At 38.6% G+C, this 25,584-nt stretch overlaps 1 protein-coding gene across 6 annotated transcripts in view; it reads left to right on the forward strand.

The window, feature by feature from the left end:
- Window positions 1-25,584, forward strand: part of NLGN1 (neuroligin 1) — a gene marked incomplete at its 5' end in the record, with an annotated part of 299,543 nt that overhangs the window by 82,314 nt on the left and 191,645 nt on the right. For 4 of the 6 annotated variants that reach the window (XM_083868556.1, XM_083868557.1, XM_083868558.1 and 1 more), the window contains one exon: window positions 18,053-18,112. The exons of the other annotated variants lie outside the window; for them this stretch is intronic. In XM_083868556.1, the coding sequence (XP_083724682.1) occupies window positions 18,053-18,112 (60 nt within the window). The remainder of the gene's footprint in view (window positions 1-18,052; window positions 18,113-25,584) is intronic. 6 annotated transcript variants of the gene reach the window in all.

Consider the following 25,584-nt stretch of genomic DNA (forward strand, 5'->3'; position numbering starts at 1 on the left):
GGATGATTGGAACATTGGAACAGGATTCTTATTTGTCTTTCCAAGTCACCATAACACCTGACAGACCTGGGATTTCCTAACTGAACATCTGCCTGCCATGGCAAGTGGGCAGTGAATTCCTTGTTTTCCTTTGGGTTTTTTCACTTGCTGTAGAATCACAGAACCACTTTGTCTATAGTAACTTGAATTGTTGTAAATCCAGTTCAGTTTTCAGTGCAGAAGTCTCAAGGAACACTGGCAATCTTCTTTTTAATATATGCTCCCTCCAAAGAAACAGCACAAAGCTGCCTGATGTACATTTCTCAGCTTTATTCCAAATCCCCTAATAAAACAAGGAGCATGAGTCATACTCAGCTGCTCCAGTAACTCGTAGCCTCGAGGAGCTAAGAGTTTTACACTAAACCAAATTCTGTATAAAGGACATCCAGCCTTAGTCTTCCTCTTAACAAAGAGAATAGGAAAATCCCATTTTGACCATAGTCATCCTGCTGCTGGAATAACTGTTGGGAACAGGCAGCAAGCAGTCAATCCCTTTTCCTCTTGCAGACACCTCTAACCACTGCCTAGGGAAAGGATAAGCTATATACAGTCATACTCTTATTTCCATTTCTTCTTCCATCCTCCTCTTGTGACCTCTGTTAATCCCTTTCATCCTCCAAAGCCAAAAGAAACCTACATCTAAAGTTGCTCTTTATCCTTTAACTCTTCCAAAAATAAAATGCTGCAACAGCTTCTGAAAAATGCTTTTAATATATGCTTAAGTGCCTCTGATATTTCTGCAGTGATCTCAGTCATCTGAGTGCTGTGTGGACTACTTATTTTTAATAGCAAAGTATTGACCTAGGATTGTGGGGTGTGTTTCAGAAAACACAGCAAAACAGAAATTCATCCTTTTACAAAAGGCTACCAAAGGCTTATGAGCCACATGATTTCCACTTCGCCCTGTAAAGTAGGGCATAACTGCAACTTGCTTTTGTAATGTGGCCTTGTACTGGCTTCCTGCCTTTTTCATTTTTAGAGAAGACTGTATTTATATTTGTTTGGGGGCATTTTACATAATCAGAGAGTCACGGATTACTAAAACCGATCTGGGGTTGTAAATACAACTCCAGGGTTTCAAGGCAAGGGCTTCTCGTCTCACTGAGTGTCAGATTTAACACAAAATTTCTGTGATCCTTCTTCACTATGTCAGGCGCTGTTGGTAACAAGTAAATAATCTTGTAGCACATTCCTAATGCTCATCCAATTGTGGTTTTCATGGGTTTTTTATTTTAAAAAAATAAAATATTGAAATATTCTTTAATATTTCAGAAATTGCTGGAGTAACTGCAGTTTTCCTTTCAGAGATGCTAATTAACCTTTGACTAACTTAAGTATCAGTAGGTGTGGGAATTTTTGATATGTCAAAAGTAATGGTGATTTTATTCTCATGAGTTTGCCTACTGGAAGAGTTTACTATGCTATCAGACCACAGAAAGAAGAAAGGGGAAATGATTTTATATAGCTTAAGATATTAACTCACTTTTGCTAGCATGTCCTAAAGTTAAATTAGCTCTTTTGAAATTTTTTTTCCTAGGTTACCTAGCATTCTGCTGCTATGCAGTGGCTTAATCTCTGCTTCTGCAAAGTATTTAAGAAAAAAAATATGGTTAAGGTATAATTTTACAACTTTACATTTCTTTTTTAGAGAGGTCTACATAGAGCTTTAGGCACCATAATGTATAATTATTAACCTAACTGAAAAGCACCAGCATTGGTAAAATAATTAAAAGGAATCAGCTGGCAACTCTCTACAGAAGATCTCCTTTCCTTTCCATCCTTTTCCTCAAAGTACATTTTAAAGCTTCTCTGAATTGTCTTCTCTGAAGTGTTTTTAGAAGATCCTGTTCATGTAAGCAGGATGAAGCCAATGATGCTCACAGGAGTTACTTGTGTGTTTAAAGCTGCTCAAATGCTTATGTCTTAAATGTTTTGCCACACTATTACTGTAGCCTTGATTTCCCATCTGTACAACCTGCCTTAGGTACACGAGGTGATTTTCATTTCCTTATTCCACTTTCTTTGAGAAACTGCTCAAAAAAATGCCTCCTTTGAGCCCGTGTTGTACTCTTTTGAAAAGTTTGTTTTCTTTATGAATTGAAGACAAAAAAAAATCAACAGTTTTAAAACAGCTTGATGGGTTATGATGGTAATAAAACATACTTTCTCTTAATTTTCAACAGTTCAGACTTTTATATTAGCAAATAACCAAGTATGTGATCATCATGGCATAATGTTCAGTGTTCTGCCTAGTGCCTTTTTAGGAGCTGAGATTTGCCTCTGATTACAATCTCAAGTTCTTTTTCTATTCATTAGAGCTATTAGTCACCCAATTAGTCACCTGATTATCCTAAATTAATGCTATCAATAGATATGTTTTCAGATTTGAGTTTGAAACGTTGTATTTCTGGCGACGAGCTGCGATAATTATTCAAATGTCTTTGTTAGGTGGAGGATGACTTGATGCAAAGTGCCCTCCTTCTCCTTCCTTGCACTGAAAGCAGGGAAATCCAAAGGTTTTTAATTCTACCAGAATTGTTCTGCACGATTTTCCTCACCACCATTTGAAAGGGAAACCTGATTGACTTGTCCTACCAGGCAGTGATTTAAGCAATCTCTGTGGTTCACTGCCTAATCAGGTTGGACATTAGGAGGGATTTCTTCAGAGAAAGGAATGGGCTGCCCAGGGAGGTGGTGGAGCCACTGTCCCTGGAGACGTTTGAGGAAAGATTGGGCATAGGGATTCAGAGCCATGGTCTTGACAGGGTGGTGTGTAGTCAAATATGGTCCTTCTGAGGTTGTCTCCTGGCTAGCTCTGCTCTTCAGATACCATATAAACGAGTTGTTCCTTTGGGTCCAGATTTCAGACAGAGATGTGACCTTGTTTAGAAGAAAAGGAGTGGATTCACACTTCGTGGTAATTAGGAAGGTGTTTATTTAGGGCAAAGCCCTAGTGTCAGAGAGAGTGGGAGTGTGAGTGAGTGGTTTTGGCTATTACCTCCCCTTAAGTACAGGGGCGTTACTGATGGAAATGAGGGGGAGTGACTTAGGTACAGGGGGATTGACATTGCCATTTTGGGGCCAAAGGGGTGGGGGGATACCTGAAGCCTTGGCTGAACCATCTGGCTGGCTTTACCAGAGCCGTGAAGTACCAGGGTGTGTCAATGGATAAGGTCCAATAGAAATACAATGGACTGGGAGAGGGCTATTGAGGGGGGTACAATGGGGAGGGAGAGATTTATTGAGTGGATAACGACAGGGATTAAGGAATGGGGATGGGGGTAGGAATGAACTATTACAGAAATTCAATAACAAAAATCATATAGAATTTTAGAAATCTTAAAATGCACATTGCAACAGTCAAAGGTTGGACTCGACCACCTTGAAGGTCTTTCCACCTGAATTATTTCTGCGATTCTGTCCTGATCAGACGCAGTCACGTCCATGCACTTTTTTCCTCCTTGTTCTGCCCACCTTTGCCTGCCCCCCATGTTTCCTCTTGCCACAAAACCAGGTGAACACCCCCAGGTTTACAGGACCCAGAGGAGAGGGAACAGACAAGTGCTGCAGGATGCCCCGGCCATTCCCATCACTCAGAGCCAGGGAAGTGCCTGAGGTGCCTGGTTTGCTGGAGCTGCTCTTTCATCTGCAGCAGGGGCTGACCAGTGCCATGTCATGGCTTTTCTCTTCTACAGAATGTTAAATTGGGAAAATCTGTTACATTCAGTATTTGCCTCCTTAGACAAAATCTTATTTCTGTGCTTCATCAACTGAAATCATGAAAGCAGTAAGGAAGATGGAACTGTTAACGTTGGTGTCCATTCTTCTTCTGGGAAGATATTTGTGTTTTAAGAATGATTTCTATATCATACAGCTTACTAGTCTAAGAAACTTGGATACATATTTACAGACATTCATTGTGACTCATCAAGTAAATCACACTCATTTTCCAAATTAGTACTGTATGCCTATCAAATATGTACTTTCCAGACAGCTGTGGTCCATTAAATATATCATTTTCTTCTTAAGAAAATTAAAATTCAAAGTTGAAATGGAACTTTGGGGAAAATTTTTTAGCAAAATGAAATTGGAACATTTTTTCAAGTGAGAAATTTTATTAGGAGGATATAAAAGGACAGGTTATCTCAGCCTGAAGGAGTGGGTGTAACAAGACAGATGTAAATGTAACCTCTTGCTGCCAAAGTGATATAGGTTTCGAGATATTTTGTTTTCCCTTCACAGGTAACGTTATTTTTACTTTGAAGGATGATGGGAGGGGAGGATCTTTATTTCAAGCTTGAAACCCAAAATAGACTCTGCAGTTTAATATTTGACATAATAGATATGACAGATGCAACTAGTTGGAAGACTTTAAATGTTCTGTGAATTTTGCATATGACACACACAGATTTGAATCACCCATCTGTGCTTTCAATGACGTGCACTAATTGCTCAAAACAATGGAATATCAGACTATTATATAGGTGTGATGCTACACAGTGCACTCATTTTAATGAGAGTTTATATTCAGTTCTTCCTGTCTGCATGAAATGAACCCCACAGAAAAAAATTACCAGTGAACCAACTAATTTTATGAAACTGTAGAATTGATTGCAGCAAGAAATGAAGTAAAACTGCATTTCCTGTGAAGGATGTGCATTCCTCACCATCCATTCCTGCCTGGTTCTCATTTCTGGAAACTGGTGGTGGATTTAGTGGGATTGTCATGTGGCTGGGACTGCAAACCACAACCACTCACAGCAGTTTGAGGAGAGGTGGGGCAGGTCTGCACCCAATGCTGGAGGTGCCAGCAGCTGGAGGGATCTGCAGGGACTGTTGGTGATGTGGGATATGTTGTCTACATGGTCTGTGGCTGTTAAAGTCCCTTACCAACATGGTCATTGCTTATTTAGCTGACATGTGGGGAGCTACTTTTAGTGTTTGTAGTCTGAGAGTGTCACAGTAGTGATGCCTTAAGTTGTAGCTTTCATGTTTTTCAGATTCTGTGCTGCCCAGGGGTGCAGTTCTGAGCTCACATTCAGTGTCACTCAGCTCTGCACAGAGCAGGGACACAAAACAAATCCTTTCCTGCTGCACACCAAGGACAACTTCCAGGCCCAAAAGCACAAACAAGGGTGGGCTGAAGGGAGGAACAGGAGGGATGAGACCTCACAACCTGATGTTGTAATTGGACAATTAAACCCCGATATGTAAATGGACCAAAATTTATAAAAATGTTAGACCTCATGACCAGTCAGCCATTTGTGACCATTCTTGGTCCACCTTTGTGTAGCCCTGATCAGGCCCTGTCCTGCCCAAGGTGTATCCTGGAGGCCTTTCAATAAGCACCTATTTTATTCTCCAGCTCTGTCCAGCCTGTTTTAGATCAGGCCTCCCCAGGGCATCAGTTTCTAGTGACCATGAAGGGACAATGAGGCGTCTGGAAAGAAACCATCAGTAGAACTGATGAAGTGCCAGTGCATCCTGCTCACTGTGTGACATAAATTCCATTGTTCATCAGTGGTTCTAGTGAAAGGCCCAGGGGAGGCACCTCAGAAAACAAAGGATGCACTGACACTGCTGAGAATGATGGATTTCATTGCAGCATTTATTAGGTTCTTTGAGTTGTTGTTAGGCAGTTCTTGTTGGTGTTTGTCTCAGCTCTTGCCAGAGTTACAGTCATCAGTGGAATTTGGGGTTCTGTGTATTTTATTCAGAGTAGAGCAGGGCCAGCTCAGGTGGGATCTGCACTGATGTCAATTACACTCTTTTTTTTTTTGGGAAGCAGCCCCTCTTGCAAGGAAGGGTTCCAGCTGGGAATCTGCCAAAGCTACTCTTACACTGATGCCATGGAGTGGGTTGGGATGGAGCTGGAGGGTGAAGTGAGCAGGGAAGGAGAGTGGCCAGGGAAGAGCCCTGAAACTTCTGGGAGAGCAGTTCTGAGCTGAGGACATGGCCCAGCTCAGCATGAGAGCACTGGAACCTCATCCAAACCCACAGTGAATCATCACTTTATATAAAAATGCTTTTAATTTACCAACAATACTAATTGCAAAGTTGGTTTATTGCTTTACATTGAAATATAGAACAACTTGACTTTTTCACACTTTCTGACAGTGCAAAACTATTAAATTTCTTCTGTTAAATGGACCATTTCATTTGTGTTTGTCCATTTCTACAAACCATGTAGAAGTAAACAAAATTCTCCATTTATTCTACAAACCTTTCATGAAGAGACTTACTGAATATTATTGACCAGCAATGCTGGCTGGTGTGCAGGAAACAAGGTTCAGCCAATAAAAGACAAGTAAACACAGTTTATTATTTATTTTGGGGGAGCTGATATCAGTAAAATGTTCTTTTTCTTTTGCTTTCAAATATTCTGTCTGCATCTTGTATTTCTCCAGCATATATTCACAAACTGTGCACAGAAAATCCCAAGAGAAAGGGAATTATTTTTTAATTCTCACTTTAGCAAAAAAATGTAGAAGTCATCTATGGCCACATACATTTCTAAAACTTTCTCCTACATTTAAATCACAATGTTAATATACACTCAGTGCATGTGTATCTCTGAAGGCATGAGTTAAAAGCTCTCAGAAACAATTGAAGTTAATTGGATTGTTCCCATTTGTCTACATTAAATACCCTGCATTTACAGTTCAGTTAATAATCCCTTAGCTAAAGAGCTGGAATGAATCTGTCTAACACTGCCAAACATTATTGAATCCACAATGCTAACAAACTAACTAATTGTACAGGAAAACTGTACATTTTAAATTCTGCCTCCTACTATGGAAACTACTCATTACTGCTGTGGCAGTGGAAATGAGAACCAAGATAGCTTTTGCTTATGGACCCAACAGCACAGACAATCTTTGCTGCCCCATAGGAACAGGCCATCACTGTCTGTTACAGGAATAATCTTCACTGCCCTCAGTGCTTTTGGTGGTTTGATAGTCTAAAGTATAGTCCTGGTGCCAGTAGTTTGCTGTGCTTGCTGTAGGCATTCATTGTGCTCAGCAGGATGGAGCTTGGATGCTGTGATATTTTATTCACTAACTTTGGCTGACTTGGGAAAAGATCATAAGGACTGTTTGCTCAAATAGTATCAAAAATATTCTTCACAGATTTTTTTTCTTTCTTTTTTTTTTTTTTACATTCTAAACAAAAGATGCCATCGGCCACTCTAAACAAACCAACTTAAACAATTATCACTAATGAGTTAAAGTGGTTATAAAGTAACTGCTCTGTGTATAGTCCTTGCAAAATGCCCTGTTTAATTCAGCTAATGATTTTGTTACCAAAATGACCCATGCATGAAACCTTGGACCTTCATTATAATTTAGCAGTGCCTAATCTTTATTTAATTTATCAGTATTTTTTAGGGAAAAGAAAGTACATTTTACCCCACTAGTCAGTGTGAAACCCCTGATAAATGTGCCCATACTGTGATCCTGAGTAAACTGACTTCCAGAAGGAAAATAAACAAAAATAGAAGTGAGAGTACCTTTTGTCCAATGCTGAGAAGTGTTATGCCTTTATCTGCTCTGCATTTTGTTGCTTTCCTCCAGAGAGCAGAGTTATTGTCAGCAGACAAAGAATTAGAAATGTCATACTGTCCCAAACCTGTCAACTCTCACCTAAGTGGCTGTTGTGAAAATGGAAGCAAGGGCTACTCTGACATTTTGCTCTTAAATTTGCTATGCTTTTTGTAAATAATACATTGTAGTTCTAGACTTGACATTTTTTAGATCTGTTTCATTTTGATGATCATTTTCTATTCACCAGCTTCTGTGTTAAGATACTCAATTATTAAACAGGAAGCATGAAGGGAAAGTTTCTACCAGAAGGGTTTGGAGCCTTCTGCCCATATAGGAGCCGACAGTAACTGTGTAAATATGTGGTCTCAAGTATCACTGCCTGTCTGGGAGTTCTGCTAGATTAGAAGTGATGTGCTGATTTCCTTTCATGCTCCATTCAGTATAAGGATTTTTTTTTTTATCTATTCTTTTGGGAATCCTTAATATAACATGCAGAGCAAGTCAACTGTACTTTCAAAACAGGTACCGTGCTAACACTGAAAACATGTCAGAATGAAAATGATTTTTCTTATGACAAGTATTTGATCCCACTAATCTTCAAGTGCTGGCTGTGCTGTTCTGGTTTTGTGACTGCTCCATTGCTGAGATGTTTTGAGATTTCCTGCCTAAAATTATGCTCTTCTAAAAATACAGAATGTAAATATGAGGAGATAAGTGGGGCCAGGCACTTTCCTTCTGACAGCCTTTTACGTAAATGCTGTCCCCTCAGCTCTCCCACTGCCGCTTCTCAGAGCTGTGCACTTTGATTCTGTCAAAAGGTTTGGTAATGAGAGCAGATATAATTATGTTTCTAAAAGCTGGTGACCATGGACCAAATTAAATGGTCTTAAAGGATGCTCTGAAAGCTTCAAATAGCTGAGAAACATTTGACTTGAAGTATCTTTATTCTTTCAAAGATCCAAGTTAATGGAAAGACTGTAGTTCTGAATACCAGGTTATTAGTATCAGTATTAATTTCTTCAATGTGTTTCTCTTCCAATATTACTCAGAGCTTCAAAAGTGTAGGAAGAAGTCCCTGTGTTAAAAAGGCAGACAGGAGAGAGTCTACTGGTCTATATGTGTACACACAGATTTGTGTAGCCATATTTAACTAAAAGAAAAATCCTCCACCTTTCAGGAAGAAACTGGGTGAATGTTTTTTCAAAGCATTTGAACATGACTGTACATGCAAATATTGAAAATATATCAGTGCTCTTTCTGCCCTTGAGATCACAGAAGACCAACAAGGAACAGACCTGGGACTTAATACCAGAATCAGCTTTAGATTGGGAAGTTCTGGCCTGTGCTGGAGACAAGCCTTGACATTTAATAATGTGAGGGTGCAATTCTGCCCAGTTTAACCTGCTCAGAGTACCCGGCCTCCACCTTGGTTTCTTGCTATAGAATCAGATTTTCTTTATGCTACTCAAAACATGGCAAGAAATGCAGTGATTCAGAGGTAGCACAAGGACGTTGAGAGGGTGATCAATAAGTTTTACCTCCAAACTCCCTGCCCCTCTGTCTGCTGAGCATTTGAAAGGACAGGGTTGGATTACAGCCAGCTGTACAAAATGAGTTTCTTCTCCCCCTTGCCACTTTTCTGAAGGAATTCAGCTCTTTGAGGTAGCTGGAGTCATTTTACTGATAGTGGTTCAATGAGAAAATGGAGAAAATGAGACTTGCATATCATTCCTGATGTCTGTGGTTGCAGGAGTGTGAGTTTCTAGACTGTAAAACACTGCACAGGTTGCAGTGAGTTACACAGTGCTCTGAGCATGTGCTTTGAAACCAGATGACATGGAGTGCATTGGGAAGAGGGGTGGGAGAACTTATTCCATTCCAAACTCTATATGAAAATATTATGCACAATTAACTTCATTTTCTCTGCAATGTTCAATTACATGGTTACATGAAGACCAATTTTGCTCTGCTATTTGGGCTGTGAAACTGGGCCTTGAGAGAGCTGGACTGTATGCTCAGCTGTGCCATAAACAAGCCCATATAGCTGCTGTAACACCAGCCCCTGCAGTTAGCAGAATTTGTCAGGAAGAAGGTTTTTTCCAGCAGCCAGAGTTGTCCCTAGCAAAGGAAATTACTTGTGCAGGAATCTCAAAGTGATCTCACTTTTGAGACTGCTGTTCTGGGACGTTTTCTTGGCAGAGAGGGAGGTTTGGGAACAAGATTAGAAAATTTATTTATCCAGTTGCTGTTTTGGGCTGAGAACAGAAGGCAACAATGAAATAAAAGTGAAATAATATTTTTAGGTTGTTTTTGTTGTGGTGGTTTTTTTGGGTGTTTTTTTTTGTTTTTTTTTTTTTTTTTTTTTTTTTTTTTTTTTTTTTTTTTTTTTTTTGGTTTGTTTTTTGTTTTTTTTTGTTTTTTTTTTTTTTTTTGTTTTGTTTTGTTTTTGTTTTTGTTTTTGTTTTTGTTTTTTGTATATAAGTCAAAAGACAGTAGAGAATGCTTTTTCATAGTGGAGCTTGTTGTTGTAGATGACCCACCCTACCTGTCTTAATCAAGATAACACAAATTCCCCCAAAAAGTAGAAAAAAAAATTAGAACAAACCTTACCAGTTCCCCTAAATTGATGGTATTTTTTTCAGCCGTGTCTTTGTATGTCCTTATATAAAGGATGCACTCACTGCATCCTGACTTGCACTTATTACAACAATGCTAGAGAGATCTTCAAAGGAAAGTGAAGATTAATGTTGATACGTTAATGACAGTTGTAAATCTTCCTTTGGGAACCAAATACTTGGATCTTAAAATTACAGACCTTTAGTTCTATTGCATGAGCTAAATATGATCAATTTTTATAAGCTTGTAGTCTAAAACAAGTTCATATCTTCTTTAAAATTAGGAAGCAATTTGATTATGAGAGCTGTGGAAAATGAATGCAGAATTTTATTTGTGTGCACACAGACTAGGAAGCAATGCATTTATAAAAAGAGAATTTAATTTCACTGCAGAGCTTTGGTAGTATGTTCAAGAGATTGAAATTCTATTTGTTGATTAGATTTATCCACAGAATAACTGAGGGAAGTTAGAAATCTGGGATGCTCCTGTCTGTTTATCGTTTACTCCTGAGCTGACCTCCTGGCCCAGATGCAAATAGAGCAGTTCTGTTAATGGCAGTGAATCTATCTTAATATTATTGGATTTAGCCTGTTGACTTCAGAGAACTTACTCAGAAGCTTAAAGATAAGCATGTCCATAAGTTTTCATTAGGGTCTGGATTGTAGTCATTACCTGGAGAAAGAGAGAGAACTGAATCAGGATCTCAGGTGGTGGCACAGCCATGTGATGCTGCACTCAATTCCTTACAGCATTGTGTCACCCTGGAGTATGGGTGTCTGTAAAACAACAGGAATTACTCATGCAGATGGAATAGTAAAAGCTGTGTGAACTTGTGACATGAGCACATGGGGTGGCACTGGAGCCATAAATGTTGATGTTAATGCCAATATAACAGCTTACAACTTCCATTTTTCACGTCTCTTACCCACTCATCCCTCACCTCTGGAGCACTCCAGCTGCAGTGTTCCTGGCTAAAGGAGCTTTAAGGGGCTTTCTTTCTCTGTGCCAACCTTGGCCAGCAGTCTTGGTCCCTTTGAAACATTCTTTTTTTCATGTCTAGTTCTGATGGGTGAACACCCACTCCTTTATCCTGAGTGTCTGTTCTGTTCCTTACTTCCACTGGGGGAAAGAAAGTGAATCAATGTCACTCCTCTTTCCCCTCTCTAACATATTTTTTCCCCACTGGCTAGAGCCAAAGTCGTAGTGTCTCAGAAATTAGGATGTGTAGGATAACTCCCAGGATTTTGGCTCTTCCACTGAATATCTTCTCCCCTGTCCTAGATCCACCCTAGACACGAGCTGTGTGTTCACCCCAGGCCTGTCAGGATGAGCAGGGATATCTCCAGGGCTGACCTTGCCCCCTGTGTGGATGTGCCTCTCTCACCCACCCATCTGCACTGACCCTGCCTGCTTTCCCTGGAACGCTGCATGGCTCCATGCAAGGCAATACCCATTCCTAGAAATGGAATTGGATTTATAGAGTGACCTATTTTGAAGGGAATGGGATATAAAGTTCCTGTGCCTCTGAGAATGGAGAGAATTCCAGGCTGTGTCTAAAATAGGAAGCGAAAGAGTGAAACTCTCCCTACATTCCCAGATTCTAATCTTATTTAAATTCACACATATCTAGCATGCAGTAATGAAACTCCTTCAGATTTAAGGGAAATCAAGATCCAGCCAGTGTGATTAATCTTGTGAATAAAAAGGTTTGGGATTAGATATTCTTTCTGTGTGACACTTCAGCAATATGCTGTTATAAAAGGCACAGCAGGAGTTAGTCTTGAAGTGTCAGAATAGCTTCTTTAGTGACAAAGCATTTATACATGTAAATTTTCAAAGAAAGTTGGCAACCCTTTTGTGGGTTCAATTTGTACCTGTCACTCACTTGCAGATGCAAATTTGAGTTACTTGCAGCTCTAATTACAGAGCTTGATTGTCATCACAAATCAGGTAGTGAGATGTGAAACTACTGAGGTTTGTGCCATCATTTGTTGTTAAAACATGAATGCAAATGTTGCCATCAAAAAGCAAAGTCGGCCAGGGCTTTGCCCTGCTGATAAGTATGAATATTACAAATAAGTGCAATATGGAAATAAAAGGAATTTAATCAGTGGGGGTGTGTGTGAATAACAAGGAGTGAATGTGTGATGAAATCAGGACAGTAAAAAGGGAAATAAAAAAGAAATAAAAAGATTGTTTTGTCTGTTGCAGCAAAGTATGACAAAATGAGATATTTTCTTCATTTAAGTGTTTCTCAGACCCAGCTGCCTTTTGTACCCTCCAAATTTATCTTTTCTAAGGAATCCTAGTTCTTTTATTTTTTGTTGAGCGCTTTCTAATTTTCAAGTGAAAGATGACTTTATAAAATTATTCATCAGATAACTATTGTGCTGTAACTTTCTCTTCTGTCATTACATTTATATATATGCATCTATAGAGAGAGTTATATTTCAATCTCAGCATATCAGTAGTTGACTTTTATTCACAGAAAAAGCTGAGGTGTGAAGATTGTTAATTATAACCCTTCATTAATTTCTTTTAAATTAAAAACTGGAGATAGGTACAACATGTTATTGTGCCTCAGCTGACATCTGCTAGACAATGATAATTCAGCACAAGTTTTGGAGGGTTTTTTTTCAGTTGGAGAATCTGTTGCACAAAAATGATGGTAGAAATAACAAAGAATTGATTCTTTTATATTTGGAACCAAAGGTAGGGTCTAAAAAGATGAGGTAATTTCACTTCACAGATTTTCAATGCTTAATTAAGAAATGGGCTAATGAAGAAGAAGTAGCTGGTTGGGGGCACTTAGATAAGTTTGAAGATAAATATGTAATATCACATTCCACAGCATTGCAACCCTCCTGGTGGATTTTTTTTTTTTTCTACAAGCATAATTTCAGCAGTCAGCCTCAGCCTTATCTCTTCCCCTTTCCATCAAGCAGACACCTTACCTCAAAGAATAATTATTGCTGTGGTGATTTCTAAATTGCTGGATCCATGGAGCCTGCTTAACCTAATGCAAAAGGTCCTTTTCTCTTCCCCACTTTCCTCATAACCGCAGGAGAACATTCTGGCCCCAACAATGGCTGTACACATCAGCCCTGATTTATTAAGTTTAGAGGATTTGCACTGTTGTTTTACAAAATGGTGTCAACTTGCAGCATGACTCTATTTGATGATGAATAGCTTTCCCAGGCCAAAGAGCTAATGACATCCAGGGCTGCCGTGCCTCCCACACTCCTGCGGTCCGAAAGGCCATGGATAATTCCTGCCGAATCCAGCCCATAAAGAGAGAATTTATAATCAGCTTTAATGTATTTGGGAGCTAAAGTACCTTAGTCCTTCATCAAAGGGAATGATAAAAACCAGAATTAATATGGCTGGATTTAATTATTTCTGAGTGCATAATTACTCTTTAGCTAACTGGACAGGAGGTGTGTTATTTCTCTTCTTCTGAGCAAAGGAAAAGCATCTGTAAGCACACTGTCAAGATCTAAAAATGCATCATGTTAGCACTGATTGCAATACAAACAGAATAAATATTTGAATAGTAATTTAAATAATGCAAGAACTATTTTTAAATTAAATGAGTCTGGGCTTCGTTAGGAGTGCCTCCTGCACACAGAGTTTCTTTAGCTTTTGTAGTGAGACTATTCCTTGCCTTTAGGAAACATAAAATGCAGTAATCACTTTTTTCCCCTTTTTAAAGTGACTTAGGGGTCTAATTTCCCATTAGCATTAATGAGAGTTATGGGTATGCACCAACATGAGACTAAATGAGACTAAACCTTAGAGAGACTTTTGGTAAGTAAATCATGTTTGCATCAGCATTTTGGAGGCTTTAGTATCCTCTTTCCCCCCCATTAGTTATAGTACCTGATTACTTTGTTGATATTTAATATTTATTACATAAACTTTAGCTAAAATTTAGGCTGGCACAGTAAGGCAGCACTATCTGTTTGAAGGTTTATGAGTTAAACACAGTAAAATCTTCTTTTTTGTAATGGATGCCCATTGTTGAAAGTGAAATGCTCAAAAAAGTAAGATTAATTGGGCCTTACAAAAGGTGAAGAGAAGGCTACAGTAGAACAACAGTGAAAAGTAACTGGGGACAAAAGACTTCTGGCAATCATAGTTTTATAAAATATTCCTTTTTGTTTCATTGGCTCATAGTCTATTATGTCTTAGTATTAACACTCTTAAAATTAGTTTCTGTTACCTGAAAAGAATATAAAAATGATGGAAGAGCCCTAAAAAATCATATATTGAATGAACAGTCAGTTCTAAAGAAATAAACCCAGTTGGAGGATACATTTAATTTACAAAATCATAAACTATCTGTAGAATATTAATTGAAAGCTGCAGAAAACATCTAAAAATTATACACCTAGTAGGCAATTTTAGTTCTGATTTATTTTTACTAAAAAAGGCTATTGCTGCTACATTTCGTCGGTTCTTGCCATAAGTTTTTTTATTCTGCTTACCTGCTTGTGATTTCAGCCTGTTTTCCTGTGTGAGGACTCAAAACATCAATCTTTCTTTATGATCATCCCGACACAGCGAGGCTGTTAGTCAGAGTAATCACTTATCTGGAGAATCAGAAGCAAAAGCCATTTCTTACTGATTTTAGAATGAGAGCTATTGCTGAAAAGGGGTGGAATTCTAATCCAGATCTTCTCTTAATACCATTTTTTTTCACGACTTCAGAAAGTGTCTTCAGCACCTGTAGATGAAACAGGCAGCTCAGATTAGAGCACAGCTCTGCCTCCTCTCAGGGTACTCCAGGCTGAACCCCTTGATGTTGCCCTCTTAGACAGCCCTGTGCACACTGGGTCTTGAGCTGATGCTTCTTTTAGGGATTGCCCAGCAATTAAAACAATATAAATGAAGCTTCTCAGCACCCCTGTGTGTGTTTAGATAAAATATGAGGAGGTTCATGGCTCCTACGTGAGGGCCAAGCTCCTCTTTGGTTTCTTGGACTCGGAGCATTCTAGTTCCAGGAAGCAGGAAATCTCTCTGAAGGTTTAATAAATGTCATCCATTATATTTGCAGACTGGAGTGAACTTGTGGGAGAAATAATTTCTTAGTTTCTCAGGTCCCTGTGAGTGGTGCCTGGTGGCTGTGCCACGTGTCTCCACAGGGAAGAGTCCTCCTGCTCAGGGGAGGTGGCCAGCAGAGCCCTGCTATTGTGAAACAGATCTAAATTAAAATACATGTTTAATTTATGGCAGCTTAAAAATAGGTCAGCCCCTTTGCAAAAAGGAGTTGTCAAGCAGTGGAACAGGCTGCCCAGGGAGCTGGTTGAGTCACCATCCCTGGAGGTGTTGAGGAGATGTGTGAGTGTGGCTCATGGGGACGCGGCTTAGTGGTGGCCTTGGCAGGGCTGAGTTAATTCCTGGGCTCCATCTTAAGGCTCTTTTCCAACCTAAACAATTCAATGATTTTAAGGAAGATGGTCTAATTTTTTTTTTATATATATATAATGTTTTTCAGAGAAGTTCAGCACTGTGTAAGCATGAAAATTATCCAGGTTATTTTTAAAGCTAGCCCCAGTCAGCCTGCCCCCCACATTGTAAAACCAGAAATGGTATGAGACCAGATATTTACATTGAGATGGTTGATCCACTTTGTAATTGAAGTAGAGATCTGGAACCCTGCTCTACACAAAACACCTGCCAAAGGCCAGCTATTAAAGAAAATGTAACATACATTGTTTTGGTTTCATCTGCAAAATAAATTGCTCATCTCTATGCAAGTTATTTGGAGAAATGTGTGTTGTTTGCCCTTCCAGATGCCACTTTGTCCCTTTCGGGTGACTTTTAAAATTTAAAGTATAAGAAGTTACTAAGAACATGTGTGTGCGTGTGTATAAATCTATATATCCTTGCCTGTGTCTGGATCTCCATTCTGAAGTACACAGCTCTTACCATTCTTAAATTCATTCTTCCTGATCTCTATGCTGAAAAGCCATCATGAAATTATTGTCATTCTTTGCATACAGAGTTTTTGGTTTGGTTTTTTTTTTTCTGATTTTATTCTTTTAGAAGTAAAGTTGTTATGGTATGCAAATGCTGGCCAGAGAGATATTTGAATGTGTGTGTTTGGATCAGGGCACAATATTCACATACCAAATATTGCAAAGTTTATATCCAGGGCTTGTAGTAGGAAAAACTCACATCACTGAGGCTTTCCACTGAACAGAGGGATTGTTACAGGTGTGATTATGAAAATGCTTGTGTTTTATTTATGATGTATAATTCTAGTGTTCTGTATTTAGAATGAGTTAAAAACTATTCTGCTGACTGATGCAGGAATTAAGGTATTGAGCTTTGGTTTTCAATGATACGGTCCAGTTCCTACATTCACAGTTAAAGCCTCATGGTACTTCATGGTTTTTTTTCTGTTTCTTAAATCCATGCACCTGGTAAAAGCATTTTATGATTTTTCTTTTAAGAAATGCATCACTCAAATACATGGTATTTTGCCTATAAATGACGAGTTTAATGCTGAATGACTAATATCCTGTAAAATAACAGAGAGCTTTTAAAATACAAATGTTTTAATACTCCACAGTGCTTAGATTTAATGCATGTCTCTTGCCTACATCTACTGCAAATATCAACACATACTGTTCATCTCTCTTTTTGTTGTTGTTTTTGTCTATTGCTATTTTATGCATGAGGAAGTTCTTGTTTTCTACTCTGTGCTTGGCTGGCTTTTTCTTTTTTTGTTACTTAGCCCTGTGTTCGTACTGATTGCTTTTTCGCATGCAAATTACAGAATGTCATGGAAATGAGAGAGCTCTGAAAAAAAAAAAAGGAAAGATAATGCTGAGTTCCAACTGTCTTTTGTTTGTGCGTAAGTGTGTAAAATATATGACATGGAAATATTTCCAGAGTGGCCTTTGACTTTCCTTCTGGTGTATATTTTTTATTACTCAGTAAAGGAGTGGGCATTTTTCCCATTGGAAAATATGATAAATCTATAAATAACTTGTAAATAATACAGGTGTTGGGCATAAAAGAATTTTGTCTCATCATCCTTTTATGGACATAAGGAATTATGAACCTGGATGCTTTGCCCAAGCTAAAATTTCAATTCAATACAACTTTTTCCATGAAACTCTGGCCCCATTGAAATCAATGGCAAAAGTCGTTGTCTTCAGCTGGTCTGGGATTTCACTCCTGTTTCTGGTTTGCATATAGATTTTCATGTTTCTTTACAAATATCTCAGCAGGTAGTCAAAGGTTTCAAGGGTATCTACAGTTCTATTTAAAAGAGAATGTGATGAATGTGTCAAAAAAAACCACCCCCAAAATTAAACCTGTGCTTATCTTTATATAAAGCATGAGCTCAAATGGTTGAATTTAGAAATGTGAATTAGCATTTGACAGAAAAAAATCTCATTTTAACCAACTGTCAAGACTTTTATTAACCACCTTATTGCATCGAATGCAAGAGGTAATTTGGCAGTTCTTCTCTCTGCTATTCCTAATAACAGCAACAGGGAAAAAAAAATAACAATTAAATGAAGTGGATAAATACAGTCTATGGCGGGGTATGCTTTTAGTAAACAAGCTTTGATTCTTCATTTAAAAACAATAAAGCACTGGGCACTCTCTGATTCTTGTGCTTGACGTTTCTAATAGCCATACCCCCCTAGGGAAGGTTCTGCTGTAACGTTTGAAAAACTTAATGAAAAATGGGTTGTTATAAACTAAGATTTCCCTCCCTGCAAATGTTTTTCTTGAAACGTCCGTGGGAATTTAATATTCACTGTTTTTTTTCCTCAGTCTTGTATATTCTTGAATTGTCTTTTTTCCTCCATTTTCTCCGTTCTTAATCCTAGGTCCCCTTACAAAGAAACAGACAGATGATTTAGGTGATAATGACGGTGCTGAAGATGAAGGTATTTTTTGCCGCCAAACTGATTTGCATGACAAGGATCCCTGAAAATCTTTTTTCTCCCCTCTTTTTTTGACTTCTTGTCTTCTTTTGAAGAGTTTTTTTTTTTTTTTAATTCCCATTTTTGATGTGTTTTGTCTTCTTGCTTGTTGTTATACATATATATTTTTAATTTTTTTAAAAGAAAGAATGTTGTTAAGTTCTACGTTTTGCTACGAAACAGTAACAATATTTAAAAAGGAGGGGTTTTGTTTTCTTGAAATGGAATTTTGATATGTTGCATCCCACCTTTTGACTGAATTTTGTCCATACTATTTAAACTAACACTCTTTTAAAGTTTCTCTGTACACCTTTTTGCATGTTTTCTAACCCTATGTATTTCACCAAGTACAAAGATGTTTCTTTTTTTTTTTTTTTTCACTGACTGATCTCAGTTTGATAAACATAGAAAATGTTATGTTTATAAAAGGAAAAATTCAGAAAACTCTTTAAAAGTGTCTCTTAAGCAACAGAATTTCCCCCCAAATGCCAACCCATCTGCATTTATGCTGCCATGAAAAAAATATAAATTAATTAAAGCTACCCCACCTCCCTCTAGAAGAGAGGCAGCATTGCCTGTTGGTGAAGCTCTGTGGAGCTAAACTAAAATTAAAAGAACCCGAACTCGTCTGTTCTCTGCAAGCATACAAAGATGCTGATCTGCCTGAGCTGACCCTTGGAAAACTCTTATTACCAAGTAAAATCAAAAGTTTGAAATGTCAAGCATATTATTCTGTTCATAAATTAGGTCTGTTGATCATGAAGCTATGCAGATTTGATATTTTTTCAGGGCTATGAAAATGGTAACAAGGGGCTCTTTTCCTGAGCACTCTCATCCCTTCAAGTAGATGCTTCAGAGTTCTGCATCTTAAACACACACACACTTTGGATGGCTGATGGTCAATGAGTAAAACAAATTACCACAGAGGACTGGTAGAGTTGCTTCTCTCTTAATATTTGGGGTGGCAGAGGGAAGTTGTCCAGATACTGAGGTGAAACTTAACTTGTAGACTGAAAGGCTCTTAATTAAAGAAGTTTTTCATCGCACAGAACATCAACTACTTAACTTGAACAGAAGCACACAGTCTTTTCAGAAAAGATTAAGGAAGGCAAATTTGAGCATTTAACTTCCTATCCAATAATTGAACAGAGATTTTGTCCCAAATTTATGACTGATTTATGATCCTGTACGTTAAGCATATGAATGAAAGCCCACCAGCTGGGCCAAAATTTGCAAGATTTGATGATTTTGATAAATTGAAAATCTCCTTTGAAAGCTCTCCTGTGGTGGTTTAAGCCAGCAGGCAGCTAAACAGCACAGGGCCAGTCACTCACTCCTCCCTGGGGGAGAGAACTGGGGAAGGAAACATAAAAGTAAAATTATTAATGGAGATAAAGACAGTTCGATATGACAGAAATGAAATGAAACAGTTTTTTATCACAATAATCCTGATAAAAAAAAAATGAGGATACACCAAACACATGGAGCACAGAGCAATTGCTTGTGGCCCATGGCTGATGCTCAGCAGCTCCTGAGCAATGACCCGCAGGTTCCATGGTGAGCATGATGCCATAGGACATGGAATATCTGGAATATCCCTTTGGCCTGTTGGGCTCAGCTGTCCTGGCTCTGTCCCCTCCTAACCTCTTCTGCACCTCCGGCTTATTGCTGGAGGAATGAGGAGCTGAAAACTCCTTGCCTTAGTGTGAGCACTGCTCACCAACAACTAAAAAAATCTGTGTGTTATCAACATTATTCTCACCCTAAGTGCACAAAGGAACTCTATCCCAGCTGAAATCAGGCCATGTGTTATTCAGAGCTGATTATGACAATTCGGGTCCTCCTGGCTTTATGAAGTCAGGACATTTTTACGTGAGTCTATGACAGAATATTGCAAGGGACATTTTTATGAAATCTCAAAGATCTATGCCAGTGAATTAGCCATTACAAAAATTACTCTGCCTTGTTTTAACAATATGTTTTAAGAAACCATTTGAAATTTGGGCTATTCACCCAATGGGCCTTAATAGCTCTCCTAAATTGCTGTATAATGGCCAAGACAGATGCTGATGATATCAGGTTTGTTGAGTCCTTCTCTGCTTAGACAGACTTAAAAGAGACTCCTCAGTTTACTGAAATTCAACAGAGAGTGGTTGCTGTCAGAAAATGCTTTAGTAGGTGGGCTCAGAGGAGGAATCTCAGTCTGCTGAGAACAAGTGTCCATGTCAGGGAAAACCTGTCTCCCTCTCTGACAATTGCAGGAGAGAGAAGGGCTGTAAGAACACAGCAGTCAAACTAGAGGGGAAGAAGCACATTTACAACACTAATAAATCTCTGTAATTTATAAGACTGGGATTAATTTTCTCTGGCGTACAAGTGACAGTTTTGTTCTCCTTTCCATGCCAATAGAAGAGTGCAGGCAGTAATTAGACTTTTACTGCTTCCGAGAGGCACAGAGAGACAGAGAAAATTTAAATTTTTATGATCACTAGACACTCAAGACTGCTGGGATGTCTGCTGGCTTGATAGAAGAGCCCTGTCTGCTGAGACCCTGCATTTCCCAGAGGAGGAGCAGGATCAGATGTCCTGCATTTTTGTGAACCTGCTCTTCTGTATTGAAACTCTAGCACTTGTGGCATGTGCAGAACTGGAGAGTTCACAAACTTACTGAACTTAGTGTTTGGGTATGAGTACTAGGAAAGAGAGAGGCCAAGCAAAAGGTCACCTCAGCTGGCTAGTTTTCTGCTAACCTGTCCTTCAAAGTCTTCTGTAGTCTGGTAGATTTTAGACAATGTAAAATCCTTCAAACAAATAGCTGTGGGAAAAAAAAAATTAAACAATGAATGATGAAATTGGAGCATTAGGGAGACTGGGCTGTACATGGTGCAAAACAACTGTTATCAGATATCCATAGAGCCCATGTTATAGAAACAATCCCCAGTGATTTCTTAATTCTCAGGATGGTCTCTACATCAAAAAATCCAGAGATCTCATGTCAATTTGTATAGATATATTGTATTATATCTTTCTGAACAAAGATCTTCCATAGCAGATTCTCATAGTAAACGTCTGGAGAGCATTTTGTGTTGTGCCACTCAAATATCTGAGTTTGATTAGAAGACTTTATTTTAAAATACTGTTCAATAATCTCACTCCCATCAGCTGCTGCATGCCACTGCCACAGTATTGTGGTCCAGACCTTGCCAGGACAAGCACTGGAGTCAGTAATCAAATTTGGATCTCTGGTATGTGCTGCAACCAGTAGACCAGGCTTAATTAGATCATTTTTCATTTTTGTTTTCAAAAGACCCAAAGGCAGTAGTGCACATTACCAGCTAATGATCTGCAAATTTGCTGTTTAAAAAATGGAGGTGTTTTCAAATTCTATGAGTGTGAAAAGTCAGAGGTAATACGAATGCCTTTTTTCCCCAGTCTGGATACACTATTCTTTCTGTTTAACCCTTCCATTTCTACATTTCTATTGTTTACCTGTTTTCAGTAAATATTAAACTACTTGAGCAGGCACCAAAAACAAGAGTGGCAAAAACACTTGCAACCAGTGAACACTGGGGCTTTCCCTCTTTATTGCAGTGGTGGATTTTTCCATTTGCTGGCCTGCAGGTATGCAGTACCTAGTGTAGATGCAAGATTTCCCTTCCAGCTACACAAAGTGTACCTTCCCCAGTCTGGAAACAAGGCTTAGCTTTAAAGGGTTAAATATTTTAATCTTACTGTCTTAGTCTTAATTTTGATCAGGTAATAATTTAACTTTAGTTTGGCTGTAGCAAAAAACAATGACTCCTATGCACCTTTAGTACATAAGATCCATTAAAATCCTAAGCATGGCCTAAAAACATGGCAGCACAAATCCTCACCCAGCCAACGTACTCTGGGATCAGGACTGGACTTGTAAGTAGTTAGTGTTGTATGAAATATCCATGAAGGATTGCTCACAAATGAATTCTCATCCACTGCTCTGTCACACACACATTTCCTGGCACATCGATCTGTCAATCCTAAATCCTCATTTAGTCCCCAGTGCTCTTTGAGCATCTCTTGGTTTTTAACATATTCAGCCTCACAGTCTCCCTCTGCACTACAGGAATGCTGCTGTGCCGTTTTTAGAAGGGAGGAATACAGATGCTGGGTCTGAGGAATGCAGACACCATGTCTGTTGCTGAGAGTACATGCCTCAGAAGTGGGGTCTGCGCTGCAGTTGATAGATGCTTCTGCTCTTCCCTCCTCCCTCCCAATTTCTCCTGTGGAAAAGGAGACAGATTAGGAACAGATGTTGCTGTTTGCTCACAGGCTGTAACTGTGATGATTCTGATCATTTAGTCTGGTGCTCTGTCTTGTATGGGCTATTGAACTTCATTGACAGAAGGAAGTTCTTGGTCCAGAGCATGTTTTAAATCAAAAAAGCCAAAAATCCACTCAAATTTTAAGTTGCTAATGATGCAGAATTCATCTGCAAATCCCTTCTTATGCTTAACAGACTGCAGTGTCACTGGTGCAAAGGAGCCCACTGCAGAGCTGAGGCTCTCCAAAAGCCCCTATCACCCTATCATTTGGTACTAAAATATTCTGGGATGCCAAGTTTGGCATTTCATCTGCCTTCAGCTGTCATGGTAAGAAAGAGGGGCAGCAAAACCCTTTCTGTCTGGCACTGGTTGCACAATTTGGACTTGGGAGATCAGCAAACAGCAAAACACATTTGTCTGCCCTGCAAAGCAACCACATGCTCCAGCCTTAATTTATAGCCTTTAATGAGAGCCAGCCAGGCTGGGGTGGCACAGATCTGACCACTTTGGGTGAGCCTGTTGACTGATGCACACAGCCAAACTCATGATTCCTGTTCCTCCTGTCACCCATCCATGTTAGCTCTGTGATTTCCTCTCCAAAGTACAGCTCCTGATGCCACTTGCACATTAAATTGTGCTGATTATATTTTCCCTTTACACACAGACTCTCAGTTCAAATTGTGTCAAATTTTTTGTGGTGATGTTATTAATACTTGAAAACATGCATGATAAAATTCTGACAGACCTTTAATTTAAGTACCTCTTTAGGGCTTCATTTTACTTTCAGCACTGCCAAGCATTGCTTGTACAGTGAAGAGTCTGTCAGCTTTTGCATTTCTAACCATCACCCTTTAATAATTTAAAATGACTGCCTACCTGGCTATTGAGGTCCTACTCTAATGGGAATCTGCTCCAGATGTTTACCTGTAAAAGCTTTGGCCTTTTTCATGCTAGGATAACATTCATATAGTCCTCCATCAGGATCTCAAATAATTTTCAGGTAGAGGTAGTTAAGGGTTTGAGAGTGCACAAAATGATCCCTTGGTTTGACAGATAGGAAAACAAACAAAGGGAGAGAATTCTATTTGTCTGAAGCCTGATGGATGAAGGCTGTACTTTAAAATAGAAAACATAGCTGAAACTCCTCACAGAAGCTCAATGGTTACTTTAATAGTCTCAGGACATCTAGTTTTATATCTCATTTTAAAAAGGTGGCATTAATGGTTGTTTACATATTAGGACTAAGTGCACTAGTTTATTAGATGGTAATGCATCTATAAGGCATCTGATGGATTTGAACTGAAAGGCCAAATGCTGTTAAAAGGCTTTAAAATTATTAAGAATAGCAATGATTGATACCGTGCTCTACTTAAACATCTTCTACAAAAGCTTATGGAAGAGTTACACACATATGCACATATCCACATAACATTCTATGGAGGGTGCACACACATTTTGCACCAACCAACCTAAAAGTTTTCTACTGTTCTAGTGCTGTTTTATGTTCAAAACCCAAGATTTACTCACCAAGCTGTCACAAGTTTTTGTGCCATCTAGAAAAGCAATGCTGAAGACGTCAGTGCTAAACTAATTATCTTTTTGTGTGAAGTTGTCTCCAGGTAGGCTTTTTTCCTTTCCCATTTTGGCTGTTCCCTGCAAATTCTGCTTGTTAAGTCATGTGGCCAATTCCCAGCAGTTTGGAATGATTGAATCTATAATTATGTTTTCTTATATATGACAATTGTGACTGATATTCACAGTCAGACCTGGTTCCCTGTTGTGTGATGTAACAAACATAGAATAAAAGTCAGCCCTATTCCGAATTTTCCGTAACATAATTAAGAACAGACATAAAAAGTTGATGCAACAAACAGTAGAAAGGTACAGAAGAGAAGCGATAATAGAAATAATTACAAGAGAGTTAATATATATGTAATATAAATAAGGTTTATTCTCTGCTGTACAGTAAGATCTACTTAGATGTTTTATGAACTAGCAATTTAAAGCCAAACAAATCACAGCATTCAAAAATTATCTTCTGTGTGACTGAAACCAGAATTGAATTGAATTTGAGAAGGATTTTTAACAGTATTATTCTTGCATATGTCTTTGAAAAGATGAATGTGTCCATTTTTAATTAAAGCAACACTTAATAGAAAGCAACAAAAGTGCAGAACACAACTAAATTAAATCAGTCTATAAATTTACCCATGGCAGAAGTGCCACATTTACACCTAAAGTTTGTGAGCTACAAACACAAATAACTCTAAATCTGCATCCATGAATAATTATTAATCTGCATATGAAAGTGTAACTACAGTGTCCTCCAGCACATAGGCATGGACTTGCACCACCAGACTGTAGGAATAAATGAAAGATGTATCATTTATGGTCAGGTTTTGAAAAGTGCCTGGGTACCAAAAATGTCAATTATTCACTTCAATGGGTTGGGCACATAACTTCAATAATCACTTTTGAAAAGTGCATCTTTCTGCCACTTTTGTACCAGCACATAAAGTGCTGTCCTCACACTGTATTATCTTAATTCTTCCTTCAGTTTCATTTTAAGGGATTCGAGTTTTCATAGAGAAACTTCATTACAACTTTCTTGATTACAGTGTGATTGTTTTGCTCTTTTCCTTCAATATTATCATTCAATAACCTCAGTTGCTAATAAAAAATGTACTCAAACAACACTCTCCCAGCTGAATACTTGCACCTTTCAAATATCCCTGGCCATAGACTGCAATTGATATGAAACCTCTGACCAAAATGCAGTGATCTTTCTTTTTACCATGAAAATTGTCTAATCCACAGCCCACAGTCCCACCAGCGTGAGCTGAGTGCTGCACACCCTGACTGATGTCTCCAGGACTGCCCAAGACACTCAGATGCACAGTTTTCCTTTTGTAGGAGGGATTCCTCTGAGGACTGATGACTTTGGCAAAGCAGCATGAGGAAAATTCATTGTGCATGTCATTTGCTCTGACATGGCACAGAAGCAGAGCTGAAAATTGGCCTTCCCTTATCTATCTGATCTGTAATCTTTACAAGGATATTAGTAGTAGAAAATAACAGTATTGTAGAGACAGAAATTACTTAAATAATAACTTCCTTGTATATGAGATTTTATTC

Source organism: Zosterops lateralis (assembly GCF_965231275.1).
Source record: "Zosterops lateralis genome assembly, chromosome: 10".
In the NCBI taxonomy this organism is placed as follows: domain Eukaryota; kingdom Metazoa; phylum Chordata; class Aves; order Passeriformes; family Zosteropidae; genus Zosterops; species Zosterops lateralis.